Raw genomic sequence first — 27,150 nt, forward strand, 5'->3', positions numbered from 1 at the left:
CAAGTGAAGATGCTGCCAAACCCAAACCAAACGTAGGAAAAGATATGATAAAACTACTAAAGCTTGCTAAACCAGAATATACATTAATGGGATATGCCTTAATATGTTTATTTATAACATCGGCAACATCGATGTTGTTGCCATTATTTATTGGTAAAATTATAGATGCGGGGCTGGATGAATTAGTCAAAATCAAAGAAGAAGCAGATACAGAGAATCAACCAGACAAAGAAAAAAACGACAGTGATGGGCTTCTATTAGGATTAGAACCAATTCAATTCTATTCTGTATTAGCTGTTTTATTCACAGTTGGAGCTGTTGCCAATTTTGGTAGAACCTATTTATTAAGAACAGTAGGGGAAAGATTAGTAGCTCGATTAAGATCCCGATTATTTCTGAAGATTTTAGAACAAGATTCGATTTTCTTTGATATTGGACCTACTGGTAATGGTATGAAAACTGGTGATTTAATCTCTCGTATTTCAAATGATGCTCAAATTATATCAAAAACCTTAAGTGGAAATATAAATGATGGTATTAGAGCTCTGATTAGTGGATTAGTAGGATTATCAATGATGTGTTACGTATCATGGAAGTTAACCTTATGTATGAGTCTTATGTTCCCACCATTGATTTTAATGTCATTATTTTATGGTCGTAAGATTAAAACATTATCTAAATTAATTCAAGAAAATTTAGGTGCAATGACAAAAGTTACTGAAGAGAAATTAAATGGGATTAAAACGATTCAAAGTTTTTCTCAACAAAAATTAATGGTACATCAATATAATGAAGAAGTTAAACATATTTTTGATAATGGATTAAGAGAAGGGAAATTATCTGGGATTTATTATGCTATTAATGGATTTTTAGGTAATACTACTATCATTGGATTATTAGTGATTGGAAATCAATTAATTATTAATGGAGATTTAAGTGTTGGAGATTTATCAAGTTTTATGATGTATGCACTTTATACAGGAGGAGCTGTATTTGGACTTGGGAATTTTTATTCTGAATTAATGAAAGGTTTAGGAGCATCAGAAAGAATATTTGAATTAATCGATTATAGATCAAATATACCGGTTAGATCAGGTGAAAAAGTTGATAATCTTCATGGAAATATTGAATTTAGAGATATTAAATTTAAATATCCATCTCGTACTACATCAACAATATTCAATGGATTAAATTTAACGATTGAAAAGGGGTCAAATATTTGTATAGTTGGACCATCAGGAAGTGGGAAATCAACTATTTCTCAATTATTATTAAGATTTTATGATCCAATTGAAGGTCAAGTTATAGTTAATGGATATAATATTCTGGATCTTAATTTGAATTATTATAGAACCAAATTAGGATATGTTCAACAAGAATCATTATTATTTAATGGAACTATTCGTGAGAATATTTTATTTGGTAGAAATGATGCAACTGAAGAAGATATTTATGATGCATTAAGATTAAGTAATTCATTTGATTTTGTGAATAATTTACCTGATGGTTTAGATACTAATATTGGATCATTAAATAGTACTCAATTAAGTGGAGGTCAAAAGCAAAGATTATCGCTAGCGAGAACCTTAATTAGGAAACCTAAAATCTTACTTTTAGATGAAGCCACTTCAGCTTTAGATTCCATTAGTGAAGAGATTGTGCTTACCAATTTAAAGCATTTAAATAATAATGAGAATATTACCATAATATCGATTGCTCACCGATTATCCACCATTAAAAACAGTGATAGAATCATTGTCTTAGATCATCATGGTAATATAGTTGAAGATGGTCAATTTAATGAATTATATGAAAACCCTGATAGTGCTTTAAATCGGTTATTAAAGAATAATGATGCTTGAGTTACATACCCCACTTATACATATTATATATATATATATAGATATAACATAGCTTTACCATGTAAATAGCAAAATAGATATGTTGTTTAATTAGCAATCGTACCGTAACCTGTTTGTGACATTTCGCAGTAAAGTTTAGACTCGCCTAAATTGGACTAATTTCAGTTTTTAGTACAGGGTTAAACTGTGAGACATGAAATTTTTCACATGCACTGGCATCACAGACATACCGATATACCATCAATTAAACTCCAATTCAATATGGTCATTGGAATTTGGTGATATTAAAGGAGGCAATATTTCACCTCCTTAACAATGGCAACATTAAATTCCGTAATTTCAATACACAGGACGGCATGTAGGCAAGCGTAGGTCCATGTTTCTCCGACCGGACTATTCTGATGCTTAACTCACGGTATCATTAAAAAAGGTTTGTAGTTCAAAAGTACCTGAATTTCAAAAACTCTATTGTTTTTAACAGTCGACTTTTGATATTTGTAGTTATTTGTTTCTTATTGATACTTTATAATTAGTTGACGATACTTTTAAAACAGTGGGAGTTATATACAATTGGATAATCATTAGTGAATTGCTTTGGCTAGAATTTGCGATCATTTTTGGCTGGGATAATTTAGAAGAGCAAAATCAGCACATATCTGTACCAAGATGTATCTGACGCCACCAGATAAATCTATAACTATTATAGAACCAACCAAACCTGATGAAATTATAAGTTCAGAATCAAAACTGAATGAAAATGAAGTACTACTGTCAAATACTATGGATCATCGTCATTCAGAAGAATTAGAAACAGAAGAAGACGCAGCAGCAATGTTAGACAACAAAACTAAAGAATATCATAGTTCCCTTGTCAACACCATCAGAAGTCAATTATCAGCTAAAACAACTCTAGTTCGTGATTTTTCATCTAGCAGTTTAGATAAATTGAATCCATTATCTCATAGTTCATCACTTCATGCTTCAGGCCTTCATACACCAGATCTTGATTCGCAGCAGCAGCTGCAGCAACTGCTGCATAGTCATCATCACCAAAAGCATCACTCAAATCAAAGACAACCAAGACAATCATTATATAAGAAATTTGCAGCATCAATCATACCTCCATTACAAGGAACACTTGCTTTTTTAAATCATACTCCAAATGGTGAAAATGATGAGAATTTGCCACCCCAGATAAAACGAAAGTCAAGTGATGAAGATGATATTGCAGATCAAATCATGCCTCCAAACTCGTTTGTTAACTTGATGACGACGGTGTCTATGTGTTCTGGTATTGGATCTTTAGCCAAATTAGTTAAAAATAATGAAAAGGATGATGAAAATTTAGAAAGTAAAGTTCCAAAGGAATATGGTGACGAAGAATATGGTATTTATAATAGTGATGATGATAATGATGATCACGATGATTCACGGGATGAAGTGGATGATCTAGATGACGAAGGATACTTCAATGGTACACCTGTTGGACAATTGAATGTCTATAAAGATGAAGAAAACACCAAATCAGAAGATCCTTTATCCAATGTGAAATTAACTTCAACTCAAATGTCGGAATCTTTTAGTTCAGGTTCAGGTGATGGTAAGGGATATTCGTTACATCCTTATAACCCCGATAAGTTCTCTTCAGGTGCTCCTGTACCCGACGTTTCTGACCAACATCTGGCCGTAGATACAATCACTTCTAATACTACTGCAACTTCAACACTTCATAGAACAACCTTACAACAATCATTTATTGATAATTTGAATCAACACTCTATCAAAGAAGGTTTATTGATCAAGAGAATTGACCATCCTGATATGGAAAAGATTGATGATTCACTTTATAAAGAGCAAAAAGAGAATTTATGCTTGAACATTGCCGATAAACTTCAAAAGGTTTTTGAATTAAGTGATGATGATTACTTTTATGGAAATTTCAATTCATGGCTTATTAAAGATGTGTTATTACAGGGTCATTTATATTTAACCAAACAATGTATAATTTTCTTTGCGTTCTTACCAAAGAAGGAATCTGTCACAAGTGATATTGGTCAAGATGATTCCCAAAATATCATTCAAGCTGGTTCTCTTGGATTGAAATCAGCTAAATATGTCGAATCAGTATTCACGACCGTGATAACTCATAGGTTTTGGGCTATTCTTCGTTCAGAGACGTTGAGTATTTATAGTTCATCAACTGATCTTTACTTCCCCAGTTTAGTAATAGATTTAAGAACTTGTATTAAAGCAGAAATTATCGATAAAGATAAGATGGATCCTATCAAATCTCCAACCTCAAGAAGTAGAGCAGACACTGGTTCAGGAATGATGTCTCCTAGATTAACAACTAGGAATTCTACAGAATTCTTAACAGAGGATGACTTTCAAAGTGTGTTGACGCAAGAGAATTTATCGGCCACAGAAGACAATGAAGGTTTAACTAATGGTGTCTGGGTAAGATTGGTAACTCAGAAGAAGACTTATAGATTTTTATGTGATAATTTATTTTCAGCAAGACAATGGTGTAATAATTTAACCAAGGTGATATTTCAATTGAATAATTCCAATGAAAGTAATGAAGTTTTGATCAAAATTCCTATTGAGAATGTTCTTGACTATGGTAAAAATGAATTATTTGAGATGGATTCGGAACCAGATGAACAACAACCCATCAGTATATCTATAAAGTATATTGATAAGAATAGAGTGAAGAAGTCAAAGTTCAAGAAGAGTGATGCAAATGAAGATATGAGGTTGAAAAGTATATATTTTGTTTTTTTTCATGACACTGGTATTGCCTTCGAAGCTCTTTCTAAGGTTGTTAATGACTTTAGGCGTAGAAAGAGTTCGGTTGATATCGATGACGCAGCTTCGTTAACTTCATCCACATCTAAATCAGAAAGGATTATAGAAAAAGCAAAGCGAATGGTAGGTAAAGACGACTCAAATATATCAATGTCTCGAAGTATCTCAACCTTATCTACAACTTCTGATTCCAGTGCAATTGTCGATCATCTTGTTTCAAAGAATTCACACTTGCCATCTCCTACAAATGAACTCATTCCTATGACAGACGATAAATTGGAATCAACTCCATTATTGAGATCAGATTCTGCTCTAAAGAAGATTGGAAAGAGTTTATCAAACACAGGTAAGATGTTTAATAATAGAAAGTTATCTGATTCTATTCATAGTGTTAGTTCAACCATGAATTCTTCAATATTTGATTCAGGAACAATGGGTACCCTGACATCATTATCTACTTCTGCTTCGCGTGTGAGTATGCCAAAGCCATTATCTGTTCAAGGTATTAGAGATCTTCAGATGTCATTTGAAACGAAACATTTACGTTTGGAAGATGCTGTTTCTTTATATAAAGAAAGATCCAAAAATTCTGCTGTTCCTAGGGGAAGTATTGCCCTTCCCGGTCCTTTAAATTTAAGTGATCCTTCTTCAAGAAAGAAATCTGATAGTATACAAAGTAAGTTAATCAAAATGTCAATCGGAAAGAGTATTAAGCTTATCTCTAACGTTGGAAATAAATGGACTGCTCCTGTAGCCCATTATGTTAAGATATCCGAGAATGATCCAAATTATGTCACTGATAAAAAAGAAAGGGATGAATCTCAAATACATTTCAGAGAGCATTTTAGCTTGAATGATGATAAAAAGTTGGTAGCGACATATTACGGCCATTTACTCCGTTCCATTCCAGTTTATGGAAAACTTTACTTGGGTGAGACAGAATTATGTTTTAGAAGTCTTTTACCAGGTGTATCTACCAAGATGATTTTACCTCTTGGTGTTGTTGAAACTTGTTATCGTGAAAGAGGTATAAACTTAACTTACTCAGGCTTAGTTGTGGTTATCAAAGGAAGAGAAAAGCTATTCTTAGAATTTGGCTCTCAAAAAGCTAGAGACGATGGCGAAGAAATGCTTCTTAAACAATTAGAAAAGTTGCATAAGGATGAGTCTTGGTCTCCAACTCCAATTGAATGGGGTCATAATTACGATCTCGAATTAAATAGAGTAAGATTAGGAGGAGCTTTAACTCCTGCCGATGAGTCTGATGAATCTGACGAAGAGGATGATATTCCTAACAGCAACGTTAGACTTGCAGAAGCTAGAATAGAAAGTGCTAGACTAAAGATGTTTGAAGATAAGTTTAATGCAGCATCTGGGATCGATATTCCCCTTATTCTTGAAGATTCACCTTTTGCAAAGATAGAAATTCGTCCTTCTACATCTTACAAGTTCACTTTGTTAACCATTGGTTCTCGAGGAGATGTACAGCCATATATTGCCTTAGGTAAAGGGTTGAAAAAGGAAGGTCATATAGTCACAATTGCTACTCATAAGGAGTTTGAACCTTGGATCCGTAAACATGGTATGGAGTTCAAGGAAATTGCAGGTGATCCTGGAGAATTAATGTCATTAATGGTATCACATGGATCAATGTCTGTTTCCTTTTTGAAAGAAGCAAGTTCTAGATTAAGAGGCTGGATCACCAAGTTATTGACTTCTAGTTGGGAAGCATGTCAAGGATCTGATATTTTGATTGAAAGTCCTTCTGCAATGGGAGGGGTCCACATAGCTGAAGCGTTGGGTATTCCATATATGAGAGACTTCACTATGCCATGGACTCGTACAAGAGCATATCCACATGCGTTTATCGTACCTGATCAGAAAAAAGGAGGTTCTTATAATTATTTAACTCATGTCATGTTTGAGACAGTGTTTTGGAAGGGAATATCTTCTCAAGTTAATAAATGGAGAATTAAAGAGCTTGATTTACCAAGAACTAATTTATTAAGAATGCTGCAAACTAGGATACCCTTCTTATATAATGTATCTCCTAGTATCTTCCCTCCAAGTGTAGATTTCCCGGATTGGGTTAAGGTTACTGGGTATTGGTTCTTAGATGAAGGTGCAGCGAAGGACTATAATCCTCCAGATGCACTTGTGGAATTCTTAGAATCGGCTATTGAAGAAGAAAAGAAAATTGTCTATATTGGGTTCGGATCGATTGTAGTTAAAGATGCTAAGAGTTTAACTAAAGCGATTGTCGATGCTGTTTTGGAAGCTGATGTTAGATGTATCTTAAACAAGGGATGGTCAGACAGAATGTCTCAGGATAAGAATGAACCTGAGATTGAGCTTCCTCCTGAAATTTATAATTCTGGATCTATTCCTCATGATTGGTTGTTTCCAAAGATTGATGCTGCTGTGCATCATGGAGGTTCAGGAACTACAGGGGCTACTCTCAGATGGGGAACACCAACTATTATCAAACCATTCTTTGGAGATCAATTTTTCTATGCTTCCAGAGTGGAAGAATTAGGTGTGGGAATAGCATTAAGAAAATTGAATTCAAGATCATTAGCTAAGGCGATGATAAATGCTACCACTGATTTGAAAATGATTGCTAAATCGAAGAGATTAAGTGAACAAATTAAAAATGAATGTGGTGTATTGAGTGCTATTGAAGCTATTTATTCTGAAATGGAATATGCCAGAAGTTTAATTGCTGCTAAACAGCAATATAATGAACACTATAAATTACATCATCCAGACTTCAAGTCATCAGGATTACATACTCCTGTTGCAAATGACATTGAACATGATGACGAAGATGAAGAAGAAGAAGACGACGACTATGATGATGAAAACGCTGTAGAAGATGATTCTGAAACTGAAGAAGAGGATAATATAGATAAAAAAGATGCCATTGCCAATGAATATGGAGTCCTGTTAGTTGAACCATCGAAGCAAAGTCTCGCCAGCGATCATTCTACTATAATTAGCAGGTGATCAACTAAGATTAAGTGGTTTTCTGTTTAAACAGACCACATCTTATATTTTATGAAATTTATGTACTTATTTATTTATCTATTTGTTTATATATTCAATGTAATGAAACTAATGCAATTTAATACTTTATTTAATATATTACGATTTATGGTATACAGAAATTTGCAGCTTATTTTTATGTGACACGGGAGTGCATATAACATTACAGAGTCACATGACTGTTGGTGATCCAAATTGATCGGAATTTGACTCACTCTCTGTGAAGAGTCAAATTAGTGATAATTTTCACATAAATAGCTTTTAAACGGCTTCCATAGAAGAAGATCAACCCTATAAAAAGAAGTTCATTACAAGACACCCTTTAACATACTACTTATAGAAGGTCTTACAGAAAAGGTATACAACGCTAGAAAATCGCCTATTCTCCACATAACAAAAATATTAATTAAACAGGATCCACAATTATTTGTCAAAAATACGAGTGGGAAGCATTTTTGAGTCATTAAGTGATAATTATAAAACATCTGATGTTCAGTACTAGTAAACATTTAGTATTATATTGATATCGAATTATTTCAATTATTAAAGTATTCCGAATAGAAAATAGTATAATCCAGTTCACGGTTTATCAGAAAAGATCATCATCTTGAAAAATTAAGTAGGTCAAGATGACGAAAGTTCCGAACCCGGTGTTTAAAGACATTACGGAAGAGCAAACTAGGACAAACAGTTATGCTGCTTTAGTTCCAGGTCAAACTATAGTTGAAATCCCAACTTATAATTTAGAATGTGGTGAAGTATTAAACAATTTCCCAGTAGCATATAAAACATGGGGGCGATTAAACAAGGATCATGATAACGTATTATTGATTTGCCACGCCTTAACTGGTTCATCAGATGTTCAAGATTGGTGGGGACCATTGTTAGGCAATGGTAAGACTTTTGATCCATCCAGATATTTCATTGTTTGTATAAATTTCCTTGGATCTCCTTATGGTTCATGTTCACCCGTAACAATAGATAAAGCCACTGGAAAACCTCATGGTCCTGCATTCCCATTAATCACTGTTAAAGATGAAATCGGTATTCAAAGATTGATTTTAGATTCATTAAGTGTTCGTGCCATTGCTTGTGTAATTGGTGGATCAATGGGAGGAATGTTAACCTTGGAATATTCAGCAACTTATAATAATACAGGTTATGTCAAAACTATAATTGCCTTGGCAACTTCAGCCAGAGCTTCCGCATGGTGTATTTCTTGGAATGAGACCCAAAGGCAATGTATTTTCAGTGATCCATATTATGATGATGGGTATTATTATGAAAATGCGGGTACAAGACCTGATTCAGGATTAGGAGCTGCAAGAATGGCAGCTTTATTAACTTATAGATCAAGAAATTCATTTGAAACTAGATTTGGAAGAAAATTACCTGCTACCATTGATAATTTAAGACCAATTTCAGAAGAAGATGCACGTAAAAAGGAACAAGAAATAGGTATTAGATATCCTAAAACGAAAGATGAAGAAAATTGGTTAATTCATAATGAAGGATCAAGATCATCATCTATGAAAAATTCCAATTCTGGTTCAAGTACTGCCTCATCCAAACCTCAAACTTATTTCACAGCTCAATCATATTTAAGATATCAAGGTAATAAATTTATTAAACGTTTTGATGCCAATTGTTACATTTCAATCACAAGAAAGTTAGATACTCATGATATAACTAGAGGTCAAATAGATTTATCCACTAAACCAAATGAAGATCCATTACCTGTATTTTTAAAATCATTAACTGCACCTCATTTAATTATTGGTATAGAATCTGATGGATTATTTACATATGGTGAACAACAATTATTAGGTGAAAATATTCCTGATTCAATTTTAAAGAAATTAGATTCACCAGAAGGACATGATGCATTTTTATTAGAATTTGAAGAAATTAATGAATATTGTTTAGACTTTTTACAAAAGAAATTACCGGAATATTATGATGAATCATCAGGTAAATTCGAACTTTTTGAAAACTGGGCTGACTTTGTTGATAGTATAGATAATGGAGGTAATTCAGTTTTTGGAGAAGCTGAAAAGAACATTACAAATTGGTAAATAGATATAAATAGTTTAAGTTGCAAATAATATATTTAAAATATAAAAATTAATATTGAAAATTCCGAATTAGGAATATTATTGCGAGAAATCCTGCATATAGACGAAAATCTAGCTTATGTACAGGAAGTTACTAACATTTGATAATACAAAATATTTTAAATTTTTTAGGAATTGGGTACTCTGGCCGAGCTGGTCTAAGGCGCCAGGGTAAGGTCCTGGTCTCTTCGGAGGCGCGAGTTCGAATCTCGCGGGTATCATTATCACACCAGCAATTCCTTTCACCTATTTACCTATTTTCCTTTCTTTTTTTTAAAAAATTGAATTGATTATATTTTTATCACCTTTAAGTTCGAAAGTAACGTTGTAATAAGTGGAAATAATATATTTAGACCTCATTTACCTTAAAATCGTAAGCTAATTTGACTTCATTTTGTTATGGTATTTCTAAAAATAAATGGGTGCGAAATTTTTAACTTCCATAAACTACCATGTATAGTTTGGTTATGTTAGTCTTAACACTTTAAGAGTAATTTAAACATGTAGTTCAATCTGGCTTACAAATATCGCGAGATATAATAATTAAGGGTAGATATTAACTATAAAAATCATGAATAGTAAAAGATTAAAAGAAATAAAAGAGAAAACTATATACTAGGACTAAAACATTGAATAATCATTATTACCAGAAAAGAGAGTTAGAGAGAGAGAGAGACGAAGGGAGTTGTATATAATGCGCATTTGTAGTTGTATTTGTATTTGAAAAATTGGATTTAGCATATCAGTCTTTAAACAAAAAGAAATGATATTATAGGCCAGCTAAGATTAATAAATATTTCACTTTCCTCATTAAATTACATTGAATGGAAGGATGGATGGGATGGAATGATAGTTACGAAGAAAGATGTGACGACGAATAAAAAAATAGGATAAAGTCTATGATTGATTTTCTTTAAATGGATTTTTGAATTACATAATGGTACAACACTTACTTTTTGTTACCGTTTTAGAAGGATCATTGATGGATTGTTTTAATCTTGCATTTAAGACTGGAGATCCATGATCATAACCATTCAGATTTATATTTGAATTAGTTCCTGATGAACTTGATTGTTGTTGCAGATGTTGATTTTGTTGTGATTCCAATTCCTTTTGCTTTTGTAATTCTTTTTGTTGTTTCTTTTCAGCATTAGTAACTGCTTCTTTTCTCATGATTTGTCTTACTACATCAGTAAATGCTTCATCAACATTAGTTTTATACATAGCACTAGTTTCATAGAATGGAACCAACCCCCAATCTTGACTTACTTTAACCCCATCTTCAATAGATAACACTCTATCATTTTCCAAATCACATTTATTTCCAATTAAAACCATTGGAACATTAGTTGAATCTTTAATTCTTAAAACTAATTCTCTTAATTCTAATAATTCCTTTAATGAGTTTTCATCAGTTACACTATATACCAATAAGAACCCTTTACCACTCTTAATATATAATTCTCTCATGGCTACAAATTGAGCAACACCAGCCGTATCTAAAATTTCCAAATCACAAGCTCTACCATCGATATCAGTTTGTTTCCTATAACTATCTTCGATAGTTGGATCATAACTTTCGACATAAACCCCTTGAACGAATTGGACAGTTATGGATGATTTACCAACACCCCCTGCACCTAACACGACAACTTTATAGTCTATAACATAATGTAAGTTAGTAAAAAAATGGATCAATTTGCGGGATCACTTTCGATTGAAAACAACAACATACCTCTCATGGTTTGATTATATTATAAATGATATGATATGATATGACACGCTAACGGTAACCCCTAAAAGTAAAAAATAATGGACGTTAGGATAAAGTTTAGATAATTTGATAGAAATGGCTTGATCAGAACAAAGAACGAATGTTTTTTTTGCCTAATAAAATAAGTCCAAATCGAATGATGAATAACTTTAACTATTTGACTTTTCTCCAGAACTAGCTCAGAAACACTTCCTTCAATACGAATCAAAGCTTTTGATGAATGTAAATTGGTTAAATTTGTCGATGCAAATATTTTGTTGTTATTTTTTTTTTTTTTTAAATTTTAATTTTGATTTCTTTTTTTGATTTTAAGGGACCATAAATCTCTTTCTCCAAAAAAAAAAAAAAGACGTGTCGCATTTGGGCACAGAAATTTATTTTTGACGATGCTACTTTTTATAGATTAGTCGAAGATTCAGATCTGGACTAAAAACTACGATATCTGATTTGATAGTATGATTGGAACGTCAATGAGTATCAATCAATCACAGGGGTATCACAGTGTAATGGGTTATGTATTTACTTTGTCTACTTGTTAATTAATTGTATAACACAAACTTTTTTATTTATTTAGTTTCTTTGGGTACAGAATTAGACGAAGGACAAAACATTCACAATAGAGAGGGGGAGAAAGAGAATGTTTACACTAAAACAGTAAAAATAACTTAGATACGAAGTATGAAAATCAAACAAAGGAGAATAAATGATAACTTACCAAATTGAGATTCCTGTGATAGGTGTCAAACTTTTAATCCAATGGTAAGATGTTAGATAATGGACCCTTTGGAGTGATTCCATAAGGATTTATTTGAAGATGAGATCTAGTATAATGGAATTTAATATGATCGAAATCAGTGGTTTCTCTAAAACCAGGGATTTTCCAATATAATAATCTAACCCATTCATGAATATGAGGATAATCATGTCTGATCATTTTGATATTACATTTGAAATGTTGATGATAAACTGGATCAAATCTAATAATGGTGGTGAATAATCTAATATCAACTTCAGTTAATTGATTACCCAACATGAATTGTTCTCCCTTTTTATGATTATGTTCAAGTATATCTTCAACTTTATCTAAATGATCAAAAAGATTAGTAACGGCTTCATCATATGGTTCTTGTTTACTGGCAAATCCAGATTTATAAACTCCATTATTAATATTATCATAAATCCATTCATTTAATTCATTGATTTTAGGATGTAATGGAGTTGGATAAATATCAACATCAACAAAATCTTTTGGAATCAAAGCATTAAATTCACTATTTAACATTCTAATGATTTCACTGGATTCATTACTAACAATAGTTTGTAATTTTTTATCCCATAATATTGGAACTGTAAATCTACCAGCATATTCAGGTTCAGCTTTAAAATATAATTGTCTTAATCTATCATAACCATATAAATGATCAACCGTACCTAAGGAAACATCATTTTTAGCACTAAGAGATTTCAATTCTTCCGGATTAATAAATCTCCAACCATTACTATCAAGGAACCAATGAACAATTGATACTGAAATAATACCAGTTAATCCTTTTAAAGCTCTAGTGATTAAAGCACGATGGGCCCAAGGACAAGCTAAAGAGACATATAAATGATATCTGTTTAATTCAGGAGGGAATTTAGCATTGGGAGCAGAACTAATCCAATCTCTGAATTGAGAAGGTTTTCTCTTAAAGGCCCCTTTTTCATCTGATGAAGATAAGACTTCAAACTTTTTAACAGGTTCCTAAATGTAAAGTTAGTATTTAAAAACGATTGAATGCGGAGTAAATCCTTAGTGAATACATACAGTAGACATGTTGCACGTAATTAATTGTTTGTTTCTATTATTCAGTCAATTGTTAATAACAGTTAATGATTATTATTGAATTGAACTACTGATATCAATTGAGCAATTAGAATCGAAGTGGTTAATATATATATTTATAGTTTTATGAATTTTATTTGATTTGACAATTTATGGAGCAAACATTTCCTTTACATAATTTTACGTAATAAGGTTTTGTGTGAGAGCGGTTACTAAAAATGATCATTTGTATGTCATCTATGCATGACAAATAAATATCAACAATTATGGTTTAACCCATTTTTATTTTAAAGTAGTTAACCATGTTTGTCAGATTGATAGTTATCACGTAGCTGTGAGACACAGCTGACATAGTTATTGACCAGTAAATTATGGTTTAATAGTATTATTAGAAAAGATATAAGTAAATTCCTGTATATTACTACAACTAGATATACGAATTACATAAAACTATAAACTTGAATCATATGGTAAAATTAAAGGTAATGGTCCCTTTGGAGTTATTCCATATGGATTTATTTGAGTATGAGATGTGGTATACAGTGTCTTTATAAGTTCAAGTTCAGTGGTTTCTTCAAACCCTGGTACTTTCCAATATAAATATCTAAGCCACTGATCAATATGAGGATAATCATATCTAATCATCTTTAAATTACATTTGAAATGTTGATGATAAACAAGATCAAATCTAACAATAGTAACATATAATCGAATATCAGCTTCAGTTAATTGACCTCCAATTAAAAAATGTTCACCCTTGTTATGATTTTGTTTAAATATTTCTTCCACTTTATCTAAATGCTCAAAAAGAGTAGTAACGGCTTCATCATATGGATCTTGTTGAATGGCAAAACCAGATTTATAAACTCCATTATTAATATTCTCATAAATCAATTCATTAAGTTCATTGATTCTAGGTTGTAATGAAACCGGATAAATATTGATTTCAGCAAATTGTTTAGGAATAAATGCATTGAACTCATTACTTAACATTCTAATGATTTCACTGGATTCATTATTTACAATGGTTTGTAATTTCTTATCCCACAATACTGGAACTGTAAATCTACCAGCATATTCAGGTTCAGCTTTAAAATATAATTGTCTTAATCTATCATAACCATATAAATGATCTTCAGTTCCTAATGAATCTTTATTTTTAAGGGCAAATGATACTGATTCTTCAGAATTAGTGAACTTCCACCCTTTATCATCAAGTAACCAATGCACAATAGAAACAGATATGACTCCAGTTAACCCTTTTAAAGCTCTCGTAATCAATGTACGATGAGCCCATGGACATGTATACGAGACATATAAATGATATCGATTCAATTCAGGAGGGAATTTAGCATTTGGTTCTGAACTAATCCAATCTCTGAATTGAGAAGGTTTACGTTTAAATGCTCCTGTTTTATCAGTATATGCTGCAGGTTGAAGTGACAGTGCTGGATCAACAGTAGTATCCTAGGGACAATTGATGTTAGTCCTTGTATGATTAGGATGTGGGGGATTACCATAATAATTAATACATACTGTAGTCATTTTTGCAATAATGGTCTATTTACTATTGATAAATGATAAGATCAATTCAAGTAATCAATAGTAAAGAGATAATCGATATAAACTAATTTACAAACTATAACCAATTGTTAAAATTTGCAATAAATCCACACTTATAAATATGACTGCAATTTTAGTTGACAAAATTTTACGTAATTTGAAAAGCAACGGACTTTTGATTTAAACCCGTACCCTTTAACTATTCCATATTTTTTACCTTTCAGATTTATCACCGAATCATATCTGATATGAACTACTAGTTACAGTCAGTCACAGTTACAGTTACAGAAGCAACAATCATTTTCAATTGAAAGATGTTAATGCTGTCCCATAGCTAAAGTAATATATAGTTAGTGATCCTCATATTATATGCAGTACTGAAATGAAAGAGGAAGGAGCGGCTCAAATTTGTCTGTCTCTGTTTTTTTTAATGGTTGCTTAAACTGCTATGTAAACAATCATCGTATAATTAGTTAATTGGCAGCAAAATCCATAAACTTCATAATAACGTAATCAAGTTGATTAAAAGCACTGATTACTTCAGATTCTATGATACCTCCACCTCAAGAATCACCGAGCTTGCAATCCTTGCTATCAAGTTCAGATGATTCAAACCGGACATCAATAAAGCAAGAAGAAAGCCAAAGACAACAACAACCACAGAATAACGAGAATAACGAGAATCAAATCATAACATCTGCAGAATCAAGTAAAAATGAAACTGCAAAGAATGTCAGTACCATGCGGCCAATAATAGAGACTCTCGCAATCAGCCTACCTCAACCTCAAGCTCAGTCTACCGGTTCTCAAAGTCCGTATCAGAATCGTCCTTTCATACCATCTTATACCAATGGTATAAACCATAGTACTAGTAACAATACGTTAGGACCAACTAATGTACCCACTACTAATGTGGCATACAGTAACTATTATCCACAAGCACCACATCCATCAAACTTACAAGAAGATTTAATTAATAATCAATTATATTTTAAACCAAACTCAGCTTCAACTATAAGTAAAACCATAACATCAACATCAGATCTTAAAAATGCTAATTTCAAAAAGTTCAATATCAATAAAAAATCATCAACTACTTCCACATCAAATTCAAGACCTTATGCATGTGAGTTTGAAGGTTGTACCTGGTCATTTTCAAGAAGATCAGATTTAAGAAGACATTCTAAATCCCACTCCGAACCAATGTTCCATTGTCCTTATTATGAGTTGGATCAAACATGTCATCGGAATGGTGGTTCATTCAATAGATTGGATGTGCTTAAGCGTCATTTAAAATTAGTACACTATATCAAAGATGTTAGAAAAGACGATAATCAATTACCATTTTCAAATAATATAAAAGAAGATCCAGGTTGGTGTAAAGGATGTCAAAGAATGTTCCCTAATTCAAAAGCATTCATTGAACATTGTATAGGATGTTCAAAATACCTTGCCAATAAGAAGAATTCAGAATTAAACAGTGCTGTGGTAAATACTAAAGATAATAATGACACTAAAACCAACGATACCAGTAGATCTACCATCAGTACAGCCTCATCAGATGTGACAATAACCACTAATAATACATCTCAGTCTGAAGAACAAACAACAGTACAAAAACAAGACACATCAACTTATGTAACGATACAGAACACGTCTGAATTTAATAATCCTCAATTTACAAATTAGGAAACTAAACGTTCACAAAATAACTAAACTTTCATTTCACAAAAATATATTATTATCATTATTATACATAGAGGTTTGTAAATCTAATACACATATGCCCATTTCAACTCTCATAAAACAATTTCAACTCAGGTATTTTCTTCAGTAGCTTCACCTTCAAGATTTGCAGCTGGTTGATCAAAGAAATCCAAAATTGCACAATTTGGATGTAAAATATAAACTGTTTTTGAAGCATTTCTGGCTGAATCTTCTTCATCAGGTAATTGATCTTCATTATTTGTTACACTCATTAAAATTCTATCTTTAACTAATCTCTTTATCACTTTATAAGCTAATTTTCTTTCTTTATAATATTCTTGTTCAGTTTGAATTTCATTTTCTCTTTGAGTTAAATACCAATCAACTAAATCATCACTGGTTAATCCTTCACCTCCTTGATTATCATCATCAGATACTCTCTTTACTAAGAGATTCATCATGGCAATATATTTTTCATAACTGATAGCAGCTGCTTTTTCCTTCTTAACGGAATCATCTTGATCTTCAGATGGTTGATTATCACCAGTAGTTGGAGCAGAATCATCATTGTTATTATTAGAATCATCATCATCATTATCACCATTGTTATTTTCTTCTTCATCATCATCAACTTCAATATCATCCATTTCAACTCTGATAATAGATTGTCTTAATAAATCATAAGCTTCAGCAACGAAACTTGGAGTTATAACATCTGTACAATTGGCTCTAGCAATGGCTTCAGACAATCTAATCATAGATTCCAATTGTCTGACGGTGATCCTATAAGATGATCTACCTAAACCTTGAGCATCATTATCTCTTAATTCTTTATATCTGGTAACTAAGAAATCACGAGCTTCTTTAGTCATTCTTGGTCTGAAAGTCTTTGCATATTTAATATATCTTGATAATTGTTCAGCACTATATGGAGGATCAATAGCGTCATCTCTTAACATATGTAAATCAACAATATGGGATGCTAATTGAGTATCAATTCTTTCATTACAATCATCTAAAATGACGAAGAATAAATCAAATCTTGACATAATTGGAGCTGTCATGTTTAAATTGGCTCTTAAACCCATTTTTCTATTATATCTACCTCCAATTGGATTAGCAGCAGCTAAAATCGAAGTTCTAGCATTTAAAGTAGCTTGAATACCAGCTTTAGCAATCGATATAGTTTGTTGTTCCATAGCTTCATGAATGGCAACTTGATCTGAAATATCCATTTTATCGAATTCATCAATAGCACAAATACCATTATCAGCTAACATTAAAGCCCCTGCTTCAATAGTAAAATCACCAGTTTCTTCATCTCTAACAACGGCAGCAGTTAAACCAGCTGCTGATGATGCCTTACCAGAAGTATAAATTGCACGAGGTGAAAAACGACAAACGTATTTTAAGAATTGTGACTTTGAAGTAGATGGATCCCCAACAATACATACATTAATATCACCTCTTAAATTAATACCATCAACAGTTTGTTTATGAACCCCACCTAATAATTGTAATAAGATACCCTTTTTAACAACTTCATGACCAAACACAGCTGGAGCAATTGATTGAACTAATTTATCATAGATATGATCATCTTTAACCATATCTTTTAATTGAGAAACTTCAGCTTCACTTAAGGTAGTTAAGAAGATTTCTTGATCATTACTTCCTTGATAATCAACTTCAGTTTTTTGATTTTCACTATCATCATCATTAACTTTATTAACTAATGATGAAACATGGAAAGCATTGAAGGCAATTTTATAAGTTAAATCTCTTACCCCTAATGATTTTAAACCTGATATACCAGAGTTTAATTCAGATGATGCTGCACCTCTATTTTCTTTAATCGATTGAGGTTTTACACCTGGTAAACCTAATTGAGAAACATCAGGTATAACTATTTCAGTACCTGTGAATTTACATTTATCACCAGGTTTAGCTCTTTCAACAGCTTCACCTCTTAATATAACATCAATGGTTCTTGGCATAGAACCAGTTGGGATTTCACTAGAGTTTTCTTGAATTCTAACTCTTTGCCAATCAATGAATTGTGATTTGTTCACATTTAAAGTGAAATAAGATTGATTTTCACATGAAGGACATGAAGTTGGTTCAGTATATTTAAATACTTGTTCAATACCTTCAACAATAGCATTACACAAATTACATGTAAAACAACCCATATATAATTCTGGTCTAACTTCTGAAGTTCTAGTGACAGTTCCCAGTATAGACATCAATGAACCAATCTTATTAGTTTTAATATCTCTGATTCTATGAATAGTTGGTAAATTAAAGAATGCAATTTGGAAAACTCTTTCATTTGATTGGGATGAGGTAGTTGATGATCCACTGGTATTGGTGATTGAATCATCATCCATTGAAGTTCCAATAGCACTGGTATATAATAAACTTGGAGCATGTTTCTTAAGTAATTTTCTTAATCCTTTTAATAAAAATGGATAAAATCTATAGAATTGTTCTATAATAGCAGATGCTAACACCCCATTTTCACGAGCTACTAAATGTTGATAATTAACATATAAAGTACTGATTTCATAAGTTTTCATAGCTTGAATTTGAGAAAGGTAGACTCTACCATCATTGTCATTTTCTGGATCAACCGCAGTTTGATCAACAAAGTCTTCAATAAACAATTCAAAACTTTCTCTAACTTTTTCAGCAGTGACATCAACAACTTTTGGAACATTAAGTTGTCTTCTTCTACCAGCAGATATTTCATTTCTAGGTTGATTGATACCTGGAGTTTGGGAAAAGTTGGCTTCTGAAAATTGATGTTGACTACTTGGTGTAGTGAATGTTTCTCTCCCTAATGATGAAGATGGTACTCCTGCTTGAGATGATTGCAACAATCTAGCAGTATCTGAAGGAATCCTTCCTGGCGATGAAACAAAATTAGACATTGTTACAAATCCAGTATCTATATTACTGTCAAATGATCTTGAATCGAATTGATGAACTAATTGATAACTGAGTCGTCAAAGAAGAGATAAATCAAATTAAAAAAGTGTCTGTTGTAATTACCATTTGGTATCTCAAAATTTTCAAAATTAATTTTTGACGCGTATAATTTATTTTTATAAACACAAAAAAAAAAGACAGACATTAATTATATTTCCTAATTGGGCTAAATTAATTTTTGTCATGTCCTGGTATTAAAGGGATCATCCTAATTAGACAGTCTTTTTGTTTATCTATCCATATATATTATCCACTATAGCTACAACATAATCTTAGTTCATTAGTGGATGATGGATATAACTACCATTATCTACACGATAACTACTGAAAATTCTTCACTATATATTCAAAGTAAGTACATGTATAAAAATCCTGATTGTGTCTTAACTCTAGCAAATAGTTTAGTTTAATTTGGTATATCTCAAGTATGGTTTAACAGTCTTGAAATCACCAAACTTAGCTTTAGCATCTTCATTTGAAACAGTTGGTGGAATGATAACATCTTGACCTTCAGTCCAATCAACTGGAGTAGCAATACCTCTTTTATCAGCTAATTGTAAAGCATCAACCACTCTTAAAACTTCAGAAGTATTTCTACCAGTAGAAGCTGGGTAAGTCATGGTTAATCTAATTTTCTTAGCTGGATCAATAACAAATACTGATCTAACAGTGGCAACCATACCAGATTTAAGATTTTTAAAATCATCTTCAGTTACCATATCGTATTTATAAGCAACTTCTTTAGTACTATCAGCAATGATTGGGAAACCGAATTTTTCACCTTCAGTAGCAACTTCTTCAATATCTTTAATCCATTGATTATGACTATCAACACCTTCAGTTGATAAACCAATTAATTTAACACCTCTAGCATCAAATTCTGGTTTTAATTTGGAAAAGGCACCTAATTCAGTAGTACAAACTGGAGTGAAATCAGCAGGATGAGAAAAGAGAACAGCCCATTTATCACCAATATATTCATGGAAATCAATCTTACCTTGAGTAGTATTAACTTCGAAATTTGGAGCAGTGGATCCAATTCTAATTCTTGGTTGCTCTTCTTGAGAGAATGAATAAAATCTTAAACCTAAGGAATTAACTCTTGGAGCAGCAATTCTACTACGTAATAAAGTTCTGGACAACATGGTATGTGAAGTATATCTGGAGATGAATATATGAAATCAATGGATTATAATCGTCTGATAATTCAATTACAATTCTATTGGTAATATCAAACAGCTTTATAGAATGATGTCTCCTTGTCGGGGTTTGCAACTTTTCAAAAATCACTTTATTTCACGTGACTAAAATTTTATATGCAAAATATTGCAAAAAGAGACCTTATAGCTTTACTACACATAGTTATCATGTTTATGAGGGGGAATATATACAAATTTTTATTAGTACAAAGTAAATCAAAATCAAAAAATCTATCTTAAAAATAAACGACGTAACAAAGGGAATGAAAGAAAAGAAAAAAAAAGAACAGTAATCATTAAATCATTTTGATTATGGATCAGGCATCATATTATAATCAAACCAACCTAAGAAATCATCTTCTTGAATATTATCATTATTAATCCAACCATTGGACTGTTGTTGGAAGAAATTATCTAATTGATCTTGAACTAGATTTCCGTCGGCGGCATTATTACCAGGATGAGTCATGAATGGTAATGGTGTAGGAGGAACTTGTTGTGCAATAGTAATTTGGTCAGTGTTAGGTAAAAACATTGGTTGTGGTTGATCCACTTTTAAGCTAGTTAATGATTGTTGTTGATTTTGTTGTGGTAAGATCGAGAACGGAGTTTGAACCATTTGGGAAGGAAGTTGGTTGACAACCGATGGGGTAGGTTGCAGTGGTAATTTGGCTGCAATATTTCTTTGTGATTGTTGTTGTTGTTGTTGTTGTTGTGGTTGAATTTGTAATGGAACAGATTGATTGATAGTTGGTAAAGATTGTTGAGCAGAATTATTCAAAATTCCGAATGAATTTTCATTTACAATCTCATCTGGTTTAGGAGATATTATTTCACGTTTTACCAAACTATCAGTTATACTTCCAGTAGCTTCCAACATAGAGAGGGGTATACCATTAATTTCCAAAGGTCTATTTAGACCGGCTGCATTCAGCTTAGCTTGTGATAAAGCTTGATCAGTAGGAACTAAAGTTGTTATAGTGGTACCATTTGGAGTAGTAGTAGTAATGGTTTTAAAATCATCTTTTGTAATTTGATTATAAAATGGCAATGGAGCGGGACGTCTGCTGGTTGATGCAATAGGATTAGTAGGTATTCTGGTGTCTTCCAAAGCATTTTCATTATTATTATTGTTATTATCATTTTTGGAGGCTTTATTTTTATCTAATAAAGTTCTTCTTCTTGCTTCATGAACACACCAAACCAAATCATAAAACAACGAAGCTGTAAGATGAGATCTCATTCTACTAATTATACTTCCACCCGAATCAGGATCATCATTTATAAGTATATCAGGATAAGTATATAACACAATGTTAAGATTTTCCAATACTTTTGCATTTCTTGAAATATCATTTTTCAAGTCTTTCCATGATGATAAAGTATTTCTGAATAATCTATGAACTGTAACGATTGATTGTCTTGAACTATCGACATATTTATCAATCAAGTAACGAGACAAATGTAATTTGAACAACAACAATACCGAATAACTCATGGATTGTCTTATATATATCGGTAATTCAATTAATGAGATATTATTATTTATAAGTTGAGAAGTAATAGTAATGATTCTTGTGGCTGATAAATATGATGAACTGACATATTTAACTTGATCTTCAATAGGTGTACCTGGTAAGAAAGCGAAAACACAAATCATTAATTTTATATAATGATAATAAACTTCAATAGCTGAACCTTCGATGATATTTAATTTGAATTTCAATCTTTCTAATTCACGATCCAAGATATTTAAAGAAGCTGCTCTATTCAGAGGTTCTAATAATCCATCCGGTCTAGTGACGGAAATACCCATCACATTAACTAATTTACATTGGAAAATTGAAAGTGAAATCAAACATCGGAAATCCTTAGGTAAAGATTGATCAACTCTTGCATTTTCCAAAAGATAATCAGTAGTATTAATGGAAGGGGGTAAACCTAAAGTTGATGACCAGAATTGTTCACAAAAGAATACAGCCAACCATGATCTTGTTCTCCATCTTTCCGAATCAGGACCAAGACTAACTTGAGTTCTAGTAAATTCTTGAATAAATTTCCCTCCTCTATGTAAACCTAATTGTAAGGATAAGTTCTTTGCTAAACCAATAAATCGATAAGAACAATCATCCAACACTTTTTCATTTGGTAATGGCCATATGGAAAGAATGATAAGAGCTTGAATGACATGAGTTGATCTTGGAGTTCTTAACCAACAAGTTTCAATAGCCAATTGTTTAATCAAAGAAGCTAATGACATATATAAAGTTGGTTCAGGTTCTGAAAGCGATGCAGTGAGAATAACCACCCAGAATAATAATTGAGAACGATGATATAATTCAGTAGCTGATTTTGAAGTTATAATCGGTAAGAAAGGTAAATGTTTAACCATGAATAAATCATGTAATTCATCAGCCTTTTTCAAAGGTAATTTAACATCACCTATGATAAATTCCTCTATCACTTTAATTTCAATCTCTTCAGTTATTTTTGATTGTGAGTTATTAGTATTATTATTGATTTGATTATGATTAGTAGGAGTATTTTGATTTGTGATTGGAGAATTATCCGAATTATCTTGTAAGATACTGGTTGGTAATTGACTTCTACCGATAACAGTATTATTAATCGAATCATTTAATTGTGATCCAGGTGACATGTTATATCCACCCGCAAAAGATTGGGGTGATTGATCAAATCTGAAATTAATAGGGGACATAATATCATTTGCTGATAAAGCTCTTGGCGTTCCTATTGAAGTTATGGAATTTGAATGGATGGGATATTGATTGAAATGAGGGAGACTATGATGATGATGAGTAAGTGGTGGAGGTGGAGCCTGTTGTTGTTGAGGTTGTTGTTGCAGTTGTTGCTGTAAGAAATTTAAATTATGCTGATTTAAAGCTTGAGTTAATAATGATTCATTTTTAGTTAACATTTCTATTTTTGCCTTTAATTCATCCACATCACTCTTTAAAGATTGGATTTGAGAACCCTTTTTAGGTCTAAACTCAGGATCAATTTCACATTTCAATTCCATCTTTTCACATCTTTGACAAGGATTGGGATAATTTTCTGAGGCATTACATTTAATCTTATGTTGACGACAGAAAGTACATGAAGTGACTGGTCTATGACCTGATTGTTTTGATTTATCAGCATTAGAATTCGAATTGGAATCGATTTGAGAGATAGCTTCCGAACTTATCATCATTGAAGATGAAGATTTCTCTCTCTTTATTCTTTTATTCTCATTACCATTATTACTATTTGAAATGATTGAATTTTTAGATTTTCTACGAGGATTTGGAGTTCCAGTAGAAGAAACACTAGGTGAAGGAGTTTGAACAGGTATAGGAGAAGGTTTTGGAAGAATCGACTTCATCTTTGACTTTTCCATGATGATATTTATATCTAGTTATATGATCTGATTTGTCCAGTGTGTTATATATAATTGGAAACCTTCTAAATTGGCAATTATCACAAACTGACAAAAGGAATATATGATTTTTTCTAAACAAATGAATATATGATAAAACTTATTAGATCATAAAAATGAATAGTTAATGATGTAGATATATGGGAATTTTGTGGTAAATGAAAGTCAATCTGTATTCAAAATGGCTATAGTTAATTTTTTCTGTTCTTTTTCTAAGTTCACTCGAGAATTTGTAATTGAGTGGGTTTGTAAAGGGAAAAAAAATAGTGCCTCTTTTTCTAATTGAATGGGTAAATGGTTCAATCTGGGATGGATACAAGATAGTCAACTTAATAATGAAAGAATAAACCTCTATGAATTGAATATAGAAAGAGGAGAATATAGAAAAGATATAAATTTTTTAAATGTCATTCATTAAAATTAAGAATTTTTTCCTTTTTACCTTCTGATTCTTTCTTTGGGGGTTGGTATTTTATTAGAGGGAAATTATGAGGTCGTGTACTTATCTCCAATTTTACTGATGGAAAAGATAAAAAATTTTCATATTTCCTAAAACAGCCGTAAAGAGAGAACTGATCGTTTAGATAATTCTTTTTTTCTTTTTTTATACAGTTGTCGTTGAATTGTCTCTTCAGCCCTTTTTGGGCTAGATGAAATTCAGCATTGACTAATCTTATTCAAGTAGAAACAGTGAAACTGAATCTATGTAAGTCATCTCTTCGGGGTTAATGTACACTTTCTAAGCTAATTAATCCTTAGTTAGTCAACATTCCTTAACCTTCTTTTGTCGTTCCTCCTTTTACTCTCAGTATCAGTTTTATTATGTAACGTCTCTTACTAATTAATTATTACGACTCTCACTCACACAGTTTAACTTCTCCATAAGGCACTCCTCAACCCATCCCATACATACTTGCATCATCATCTTCACCATTTCAACCATATAACCAAATTTTGTGTTATATTAAACCTTTAGAAGCTTATTTCTTTTAATAAGTCAATATTTTTCTTTTCATTGTTAAGCCCATATTATGACTCTTTTAATACGTTAAGGTTTAACCTTCACTCGTTTGTGTTATACTATTTAGAACATCCACCCACTGTCTATTTCTTGGCATCCTTCCAATAGGGCATTTTTTAACCAATATGTACCCTATACCTATATAAAGCTGTCAAAAAATGTCTTATGAATTTTAATTTTAATTTTATATTTTTACTTTACTATACAATAATTAGTACTATATGTGATATACAATTTAATCATTTATCATTATCATCTTCAAGTCTTGGATCTCCAATCCCATCTTCATAAATAGCAAATACACATTCACTTTCAGGTAAACATGGACTATCATAAATCTTACAAATTCTAGTTTCAGCTCTACCTTTTTTAAATGATAATCTTGTAGTTGAACTATGAGCAATAATATTACCTCCAATTGGTTTCTTTGGATCAGGATTATACATAGATGACATACCATCAACTTGAGCTACAACTTGATTGGTGATAACAACTGCAATACCAAATTCATCAGCTAATCTTTGTAAAGTTCTCATGAATTTAGCCACATGAGTTTGTCTTGCACTTAATTCACCTCTACCAGAATAATCAGTTCTATAAAGAGACATTATAGAATCAACAATTAATAAGGAAAATCTTGATTCTGACATCATTTGAGCAGCAAGACTTAATAATTGTAATTGATGTTCTGCATTATAAGCTCTGGCATATGCCACATTATCTAAACAATCACCTGGTACTAACCCAAATCTACCTGCAATCGATACTAATCTATTAGGTCTGAAAGTACCTTCTGTATCAATATAAAGACATTTACCTTCACCACCACCCATATCAATTGGTAATTGACATGTTACCGCTAATGTATGACATAATTGAGATTTACCAGTTCTAAATTCTCCAAATACTTCAGTAATTGACCCAGTTTCAATTCCACCTCCTAATAAAGTATCTAATTGTTTGGATCCAGTAGTAAGACAAATTAATTCTGATCTTCTAGCATGGAATTCACTAGCAGTAGTAAATCCTAATGGAACTAATTTAGCAGCTTCATCTGATATTTTTTCAGCTTTAGCTTCACTTATACCTTTAACTTGAGTTAAATTTCTCTTGGGAGTATAAGCAATACTTTCAATAGTATGGAATCCAGCTGATTTTAACTTTTTAATATCACTAGACGAGATACCATTTCCTTCTAATCGTTCAATCAATAAAGGTCCACTGAATCCATCATCATCATCATCAATCTCTCCATTAGTAGAATTCTGATGATATTGTTCTTGAACTTCTCCTTGACTCATCTGTATCTAATGTATCTATCTATCAATGTATGGAAAGGGTAAGATAATCTAACGTGTTTTATCAATCAGACGCGATTTTCTGATTTTGTAGTTTAATTGTAATCTTTCTGTCTTACACTTTGTGAATGTTTATGTTTTGTTATTTGTTTACATTTTGAATGTTTTGAGATTGAGATTTAGTCGCGGCATGGATGTGTTTTATCAAACGGTTTGTCATTTTTGTTTTTGATTTGTCATTTTCAGGGTTTTGTCGAATTTCTGAGATTTGTCATTTTTTCTTTCTTTAGATCTCATCGATTCCAAAATACCCCACTGGAACACAGTGCAGGATGAGGAATTACATGTAGTGAACATTAACTTACAACCCGTTCATTGTTCTCAAATATTTATTATTAGAGAAAGGGATAATTAGATGATTCTGATGATGTGGCTATTAGTGATAAGGATCATTTATTGTATTCAAAAAAATAACTTAAAACATTCAAATAATATCAATTTTAG

At 31.8% G+C, this 27,150-nt stretch overlaps 11 protein-coding genes and 1 non-coding gene across 12 annotated transcripts; 5 read left to right on the forward strand and 7 right to left on the reverse strand. All coding sequences in view use genetic code 12, as the record gives it.

Moving 5' to 3' along the window:
* Positions 1–131: 131 nt before the first annotated feature.
* Positions 132–1,862, forward strand: MDL1 (ATP-binding cassette permease; the record flags this gene model as incomplete). Its single annotated transcript, XM_064905296.1, has 1 exon — positions 132–1,862. The coding sequence occupies one exon, from the start codon at positions 132–134 to the stop codon at positions 1,860–1,862; it is 1,731 nt and encodes a 576-aa protein (XP_064759952.1).
* Positions 1,863–3,428: 1,566 nt separating this feature from the next.
* Positions 3,429–7,676, forward strand: UGT51C1 (Ugt51c1p; the record flags this gene model as incomplete). Its single annotated transcript, XM_064905301.1, has 3 exons — positions 3,429–4,822; positions 4,970–5,264; positions 5,328–7,676. The coding sequence occupies 3 exons, from the start codon at positions 3,429–3,431 to the stop codon at positions 7,674–7,676; spliced, it is 4,038 nt and encodes a 1,345-aa protein (XP_064759953.1).
* A 668-nt stretch (positions 7,677–8,344) lies between these two features.
* On the forward strand, positions 8,345–9,790 carry MET2 (homoserine O-acetyltransferase; the record flags this gene model as incomplete). The annotated part of the gene is made up of 1 exon (XM_064906513.1): positions 8,345–9,790. The coding sequence occupies one exon, from the start codon at positions 8,345–8,347 to the stop codon at positions 9,788–9,790; it is 1,446 nt and encodes a 481-aa protein (XP_064759954.1).
* Positions 9,791–9,967: 177 nt separating this feature from the next.
* Positions 9,968–10,050, forward strand: DFJ63DRAFT_t120. The gene has a single exon. It is a non-coding gene; the product is annotated as a tRNA-Leu (tRNA).
* Positions 10,051–10,759: 709 nt separating this feature from the next.
* RSR1 (Ras family GTPase) lies at positions 10,760–11,571 on the reverse strand (the record flags this gene model as incomplete). The annotated part of the gene is made up of 2 exons (XM_064906514.1): positions 10,760–11,490; positions 11,565–11,571. The coding sequence occupies 2 exons, from the start codon at positions 11,569–11,571 to the stop codon at positions 10,760–10,762; spliced, it is 738 nt and encodes a 245-aa protein (XP_064759955.1).
* Positions 11,572–11,916: 345 nt separating this feature from the next.
* On the reverse strand, positions 11,917–13,582 carry DFJ63DRAFT_320743 (glutathione S-transferase family protein). Its single transcript, XM_064907237.1, has 2 exons — positions 13,411–13,582; positions 11,917–13,347 (listed from the first exon to the last, which is right to left on the reverse strand). The coding sequence occupies exons 1-2, from the start codon at positions 13,417–13,419 to the stop codon at positions 12,352–12,354; spliced, it is 1,005 nt and encodes a 334-aa protein (XP_064759956.1). The 5' UTR covers positions 13,420–13,582; the 3' UTR covers positions 11,917–12,351.
* Positions 13,583–13,648: 66 nt separating this feature from the next.
* DFJ63DRAFT_235631 (glutathione S-transferase family protein) lies at positions 13,649–15,256 on the reverse strand. The gene is made up of 2 exons (XM_064904262.1): positions 14,965–15,256; positions 13,649–14,895 (listed from the first exon to the last, which is right to left on the reverse strand). Exons 1-2 carry the CDS (start codon positions 14,971–14,973, stop codon positions 13,879–13,881), a joined length of 1,026 nt encoding a protein of 341 aa, XP_064759957.1. The 5' UTR covers positions 14,974–15,256; the 3' UTR covers positions 13,649–13,878.
* Positions 15,257–15,540: 284 nt separating this feature from the next.
* Positions 15,541–16,680, forward strand: DFJ63DRAFT_315249 (uncharacterized protein; the record flags this gene model as incomplete). The annotated part of the gene is made up of 1 exon (XM_064906515.1): positions 15,541–16,680. One exon carries the CDS (start codon positions 15,541–15,543, stop codon positions 16,678–16,680), a length of 1,140 nt encoding a protein of 379 aa, XP_064759958.1.
* A 64-nt stretch (positions 16,681–16,744) lies between these two features.
* Positions 16,745–20,035, reverse strand: MCM6 (MCM DNA helicase complex subunit). Its single transcript, XM_064904260.1, has one exon. The coding sequence runs from the start codon at positions 19,629–19,631 to the stop codon at positions 16,809–16,811; it is 2,823 nt and encodes a 940-aa protein (XP_064759959.1). The 5' UTR covers positions 19,632–20,035; the 3' UTR covers positions 16,745–16,808.
* Positions 19,861–21,053, reverse strand: DFJ63DRAFT_235532 (peroxiredoxin). Its single transcript, XM_064904259.1, has one exon. The coding sequence runs from the start codon at positions 20,832–20,834 to the stop codon at positions 20,091–20,093; it is 744 nt and encodes a 247-aa protein (XP_064759960.1). The 5' UTR covers positions 20,835–21,053; the 3' UTR covers positions 19,861–20,090.
* Positions 21,054–21,058: 5 nt separating this feature from the next.
* Positions 21,059–24,288, reverse strand: SEF1 (Sef1p; the record flags this gene model as incomplete). Its single annotated transcript, XM_064905513.1, has 4 exons — positions 21,059–21,560; positions 21,726–23,618; positions 23,694–24,083; positions 24,147–24,288. The coding sequence occupies 4 exons, from the start codon at positions 24,286–24,288 to the stop codon at positions 21,199–21,201; spliced, it is 2,787 nt and encodes a 928-aa protein (XP_064759961.1). The 3' UTR covers positions 21,059–21,198.
* A 1,299-nt stretch (positions 24,289–25,587) lies between these two features.
* On the reverse strand, positions 25,588–26,649 carry RAD51 (recombinase; the record flags this gene model as incomplete). Its single annotated transcript, XM_064905260.1, has 1 exon — positions 25,588–26,649. One exon carries the CDS (start codon positions 26,647–26,649, stop codon positions 25,588–25,590), a length of 1,062 nt encoding a protein of 353 aa, XP_064759962.1.
* Positions 26,650–27,150: the final 501 nt, after the last annotated feature.

Source organism: Scheffersomyces coipomensis (genome assembly GCF_036884675.1).
Source record: "Scheffersomyces coipomensis strain NRRL Y-17651 chromosome Unknown DFJ63scaffold_7, whole genome shotgun sequence".
NCBI classification, from domain to species: domain Eukaryota; kingdom Fungi; phylum Ascomycota; class Pichiomycetes; order Serinales; family Debaryomycetaceae; genus Scheffersomyces; species Scheffersomyces coipomensis.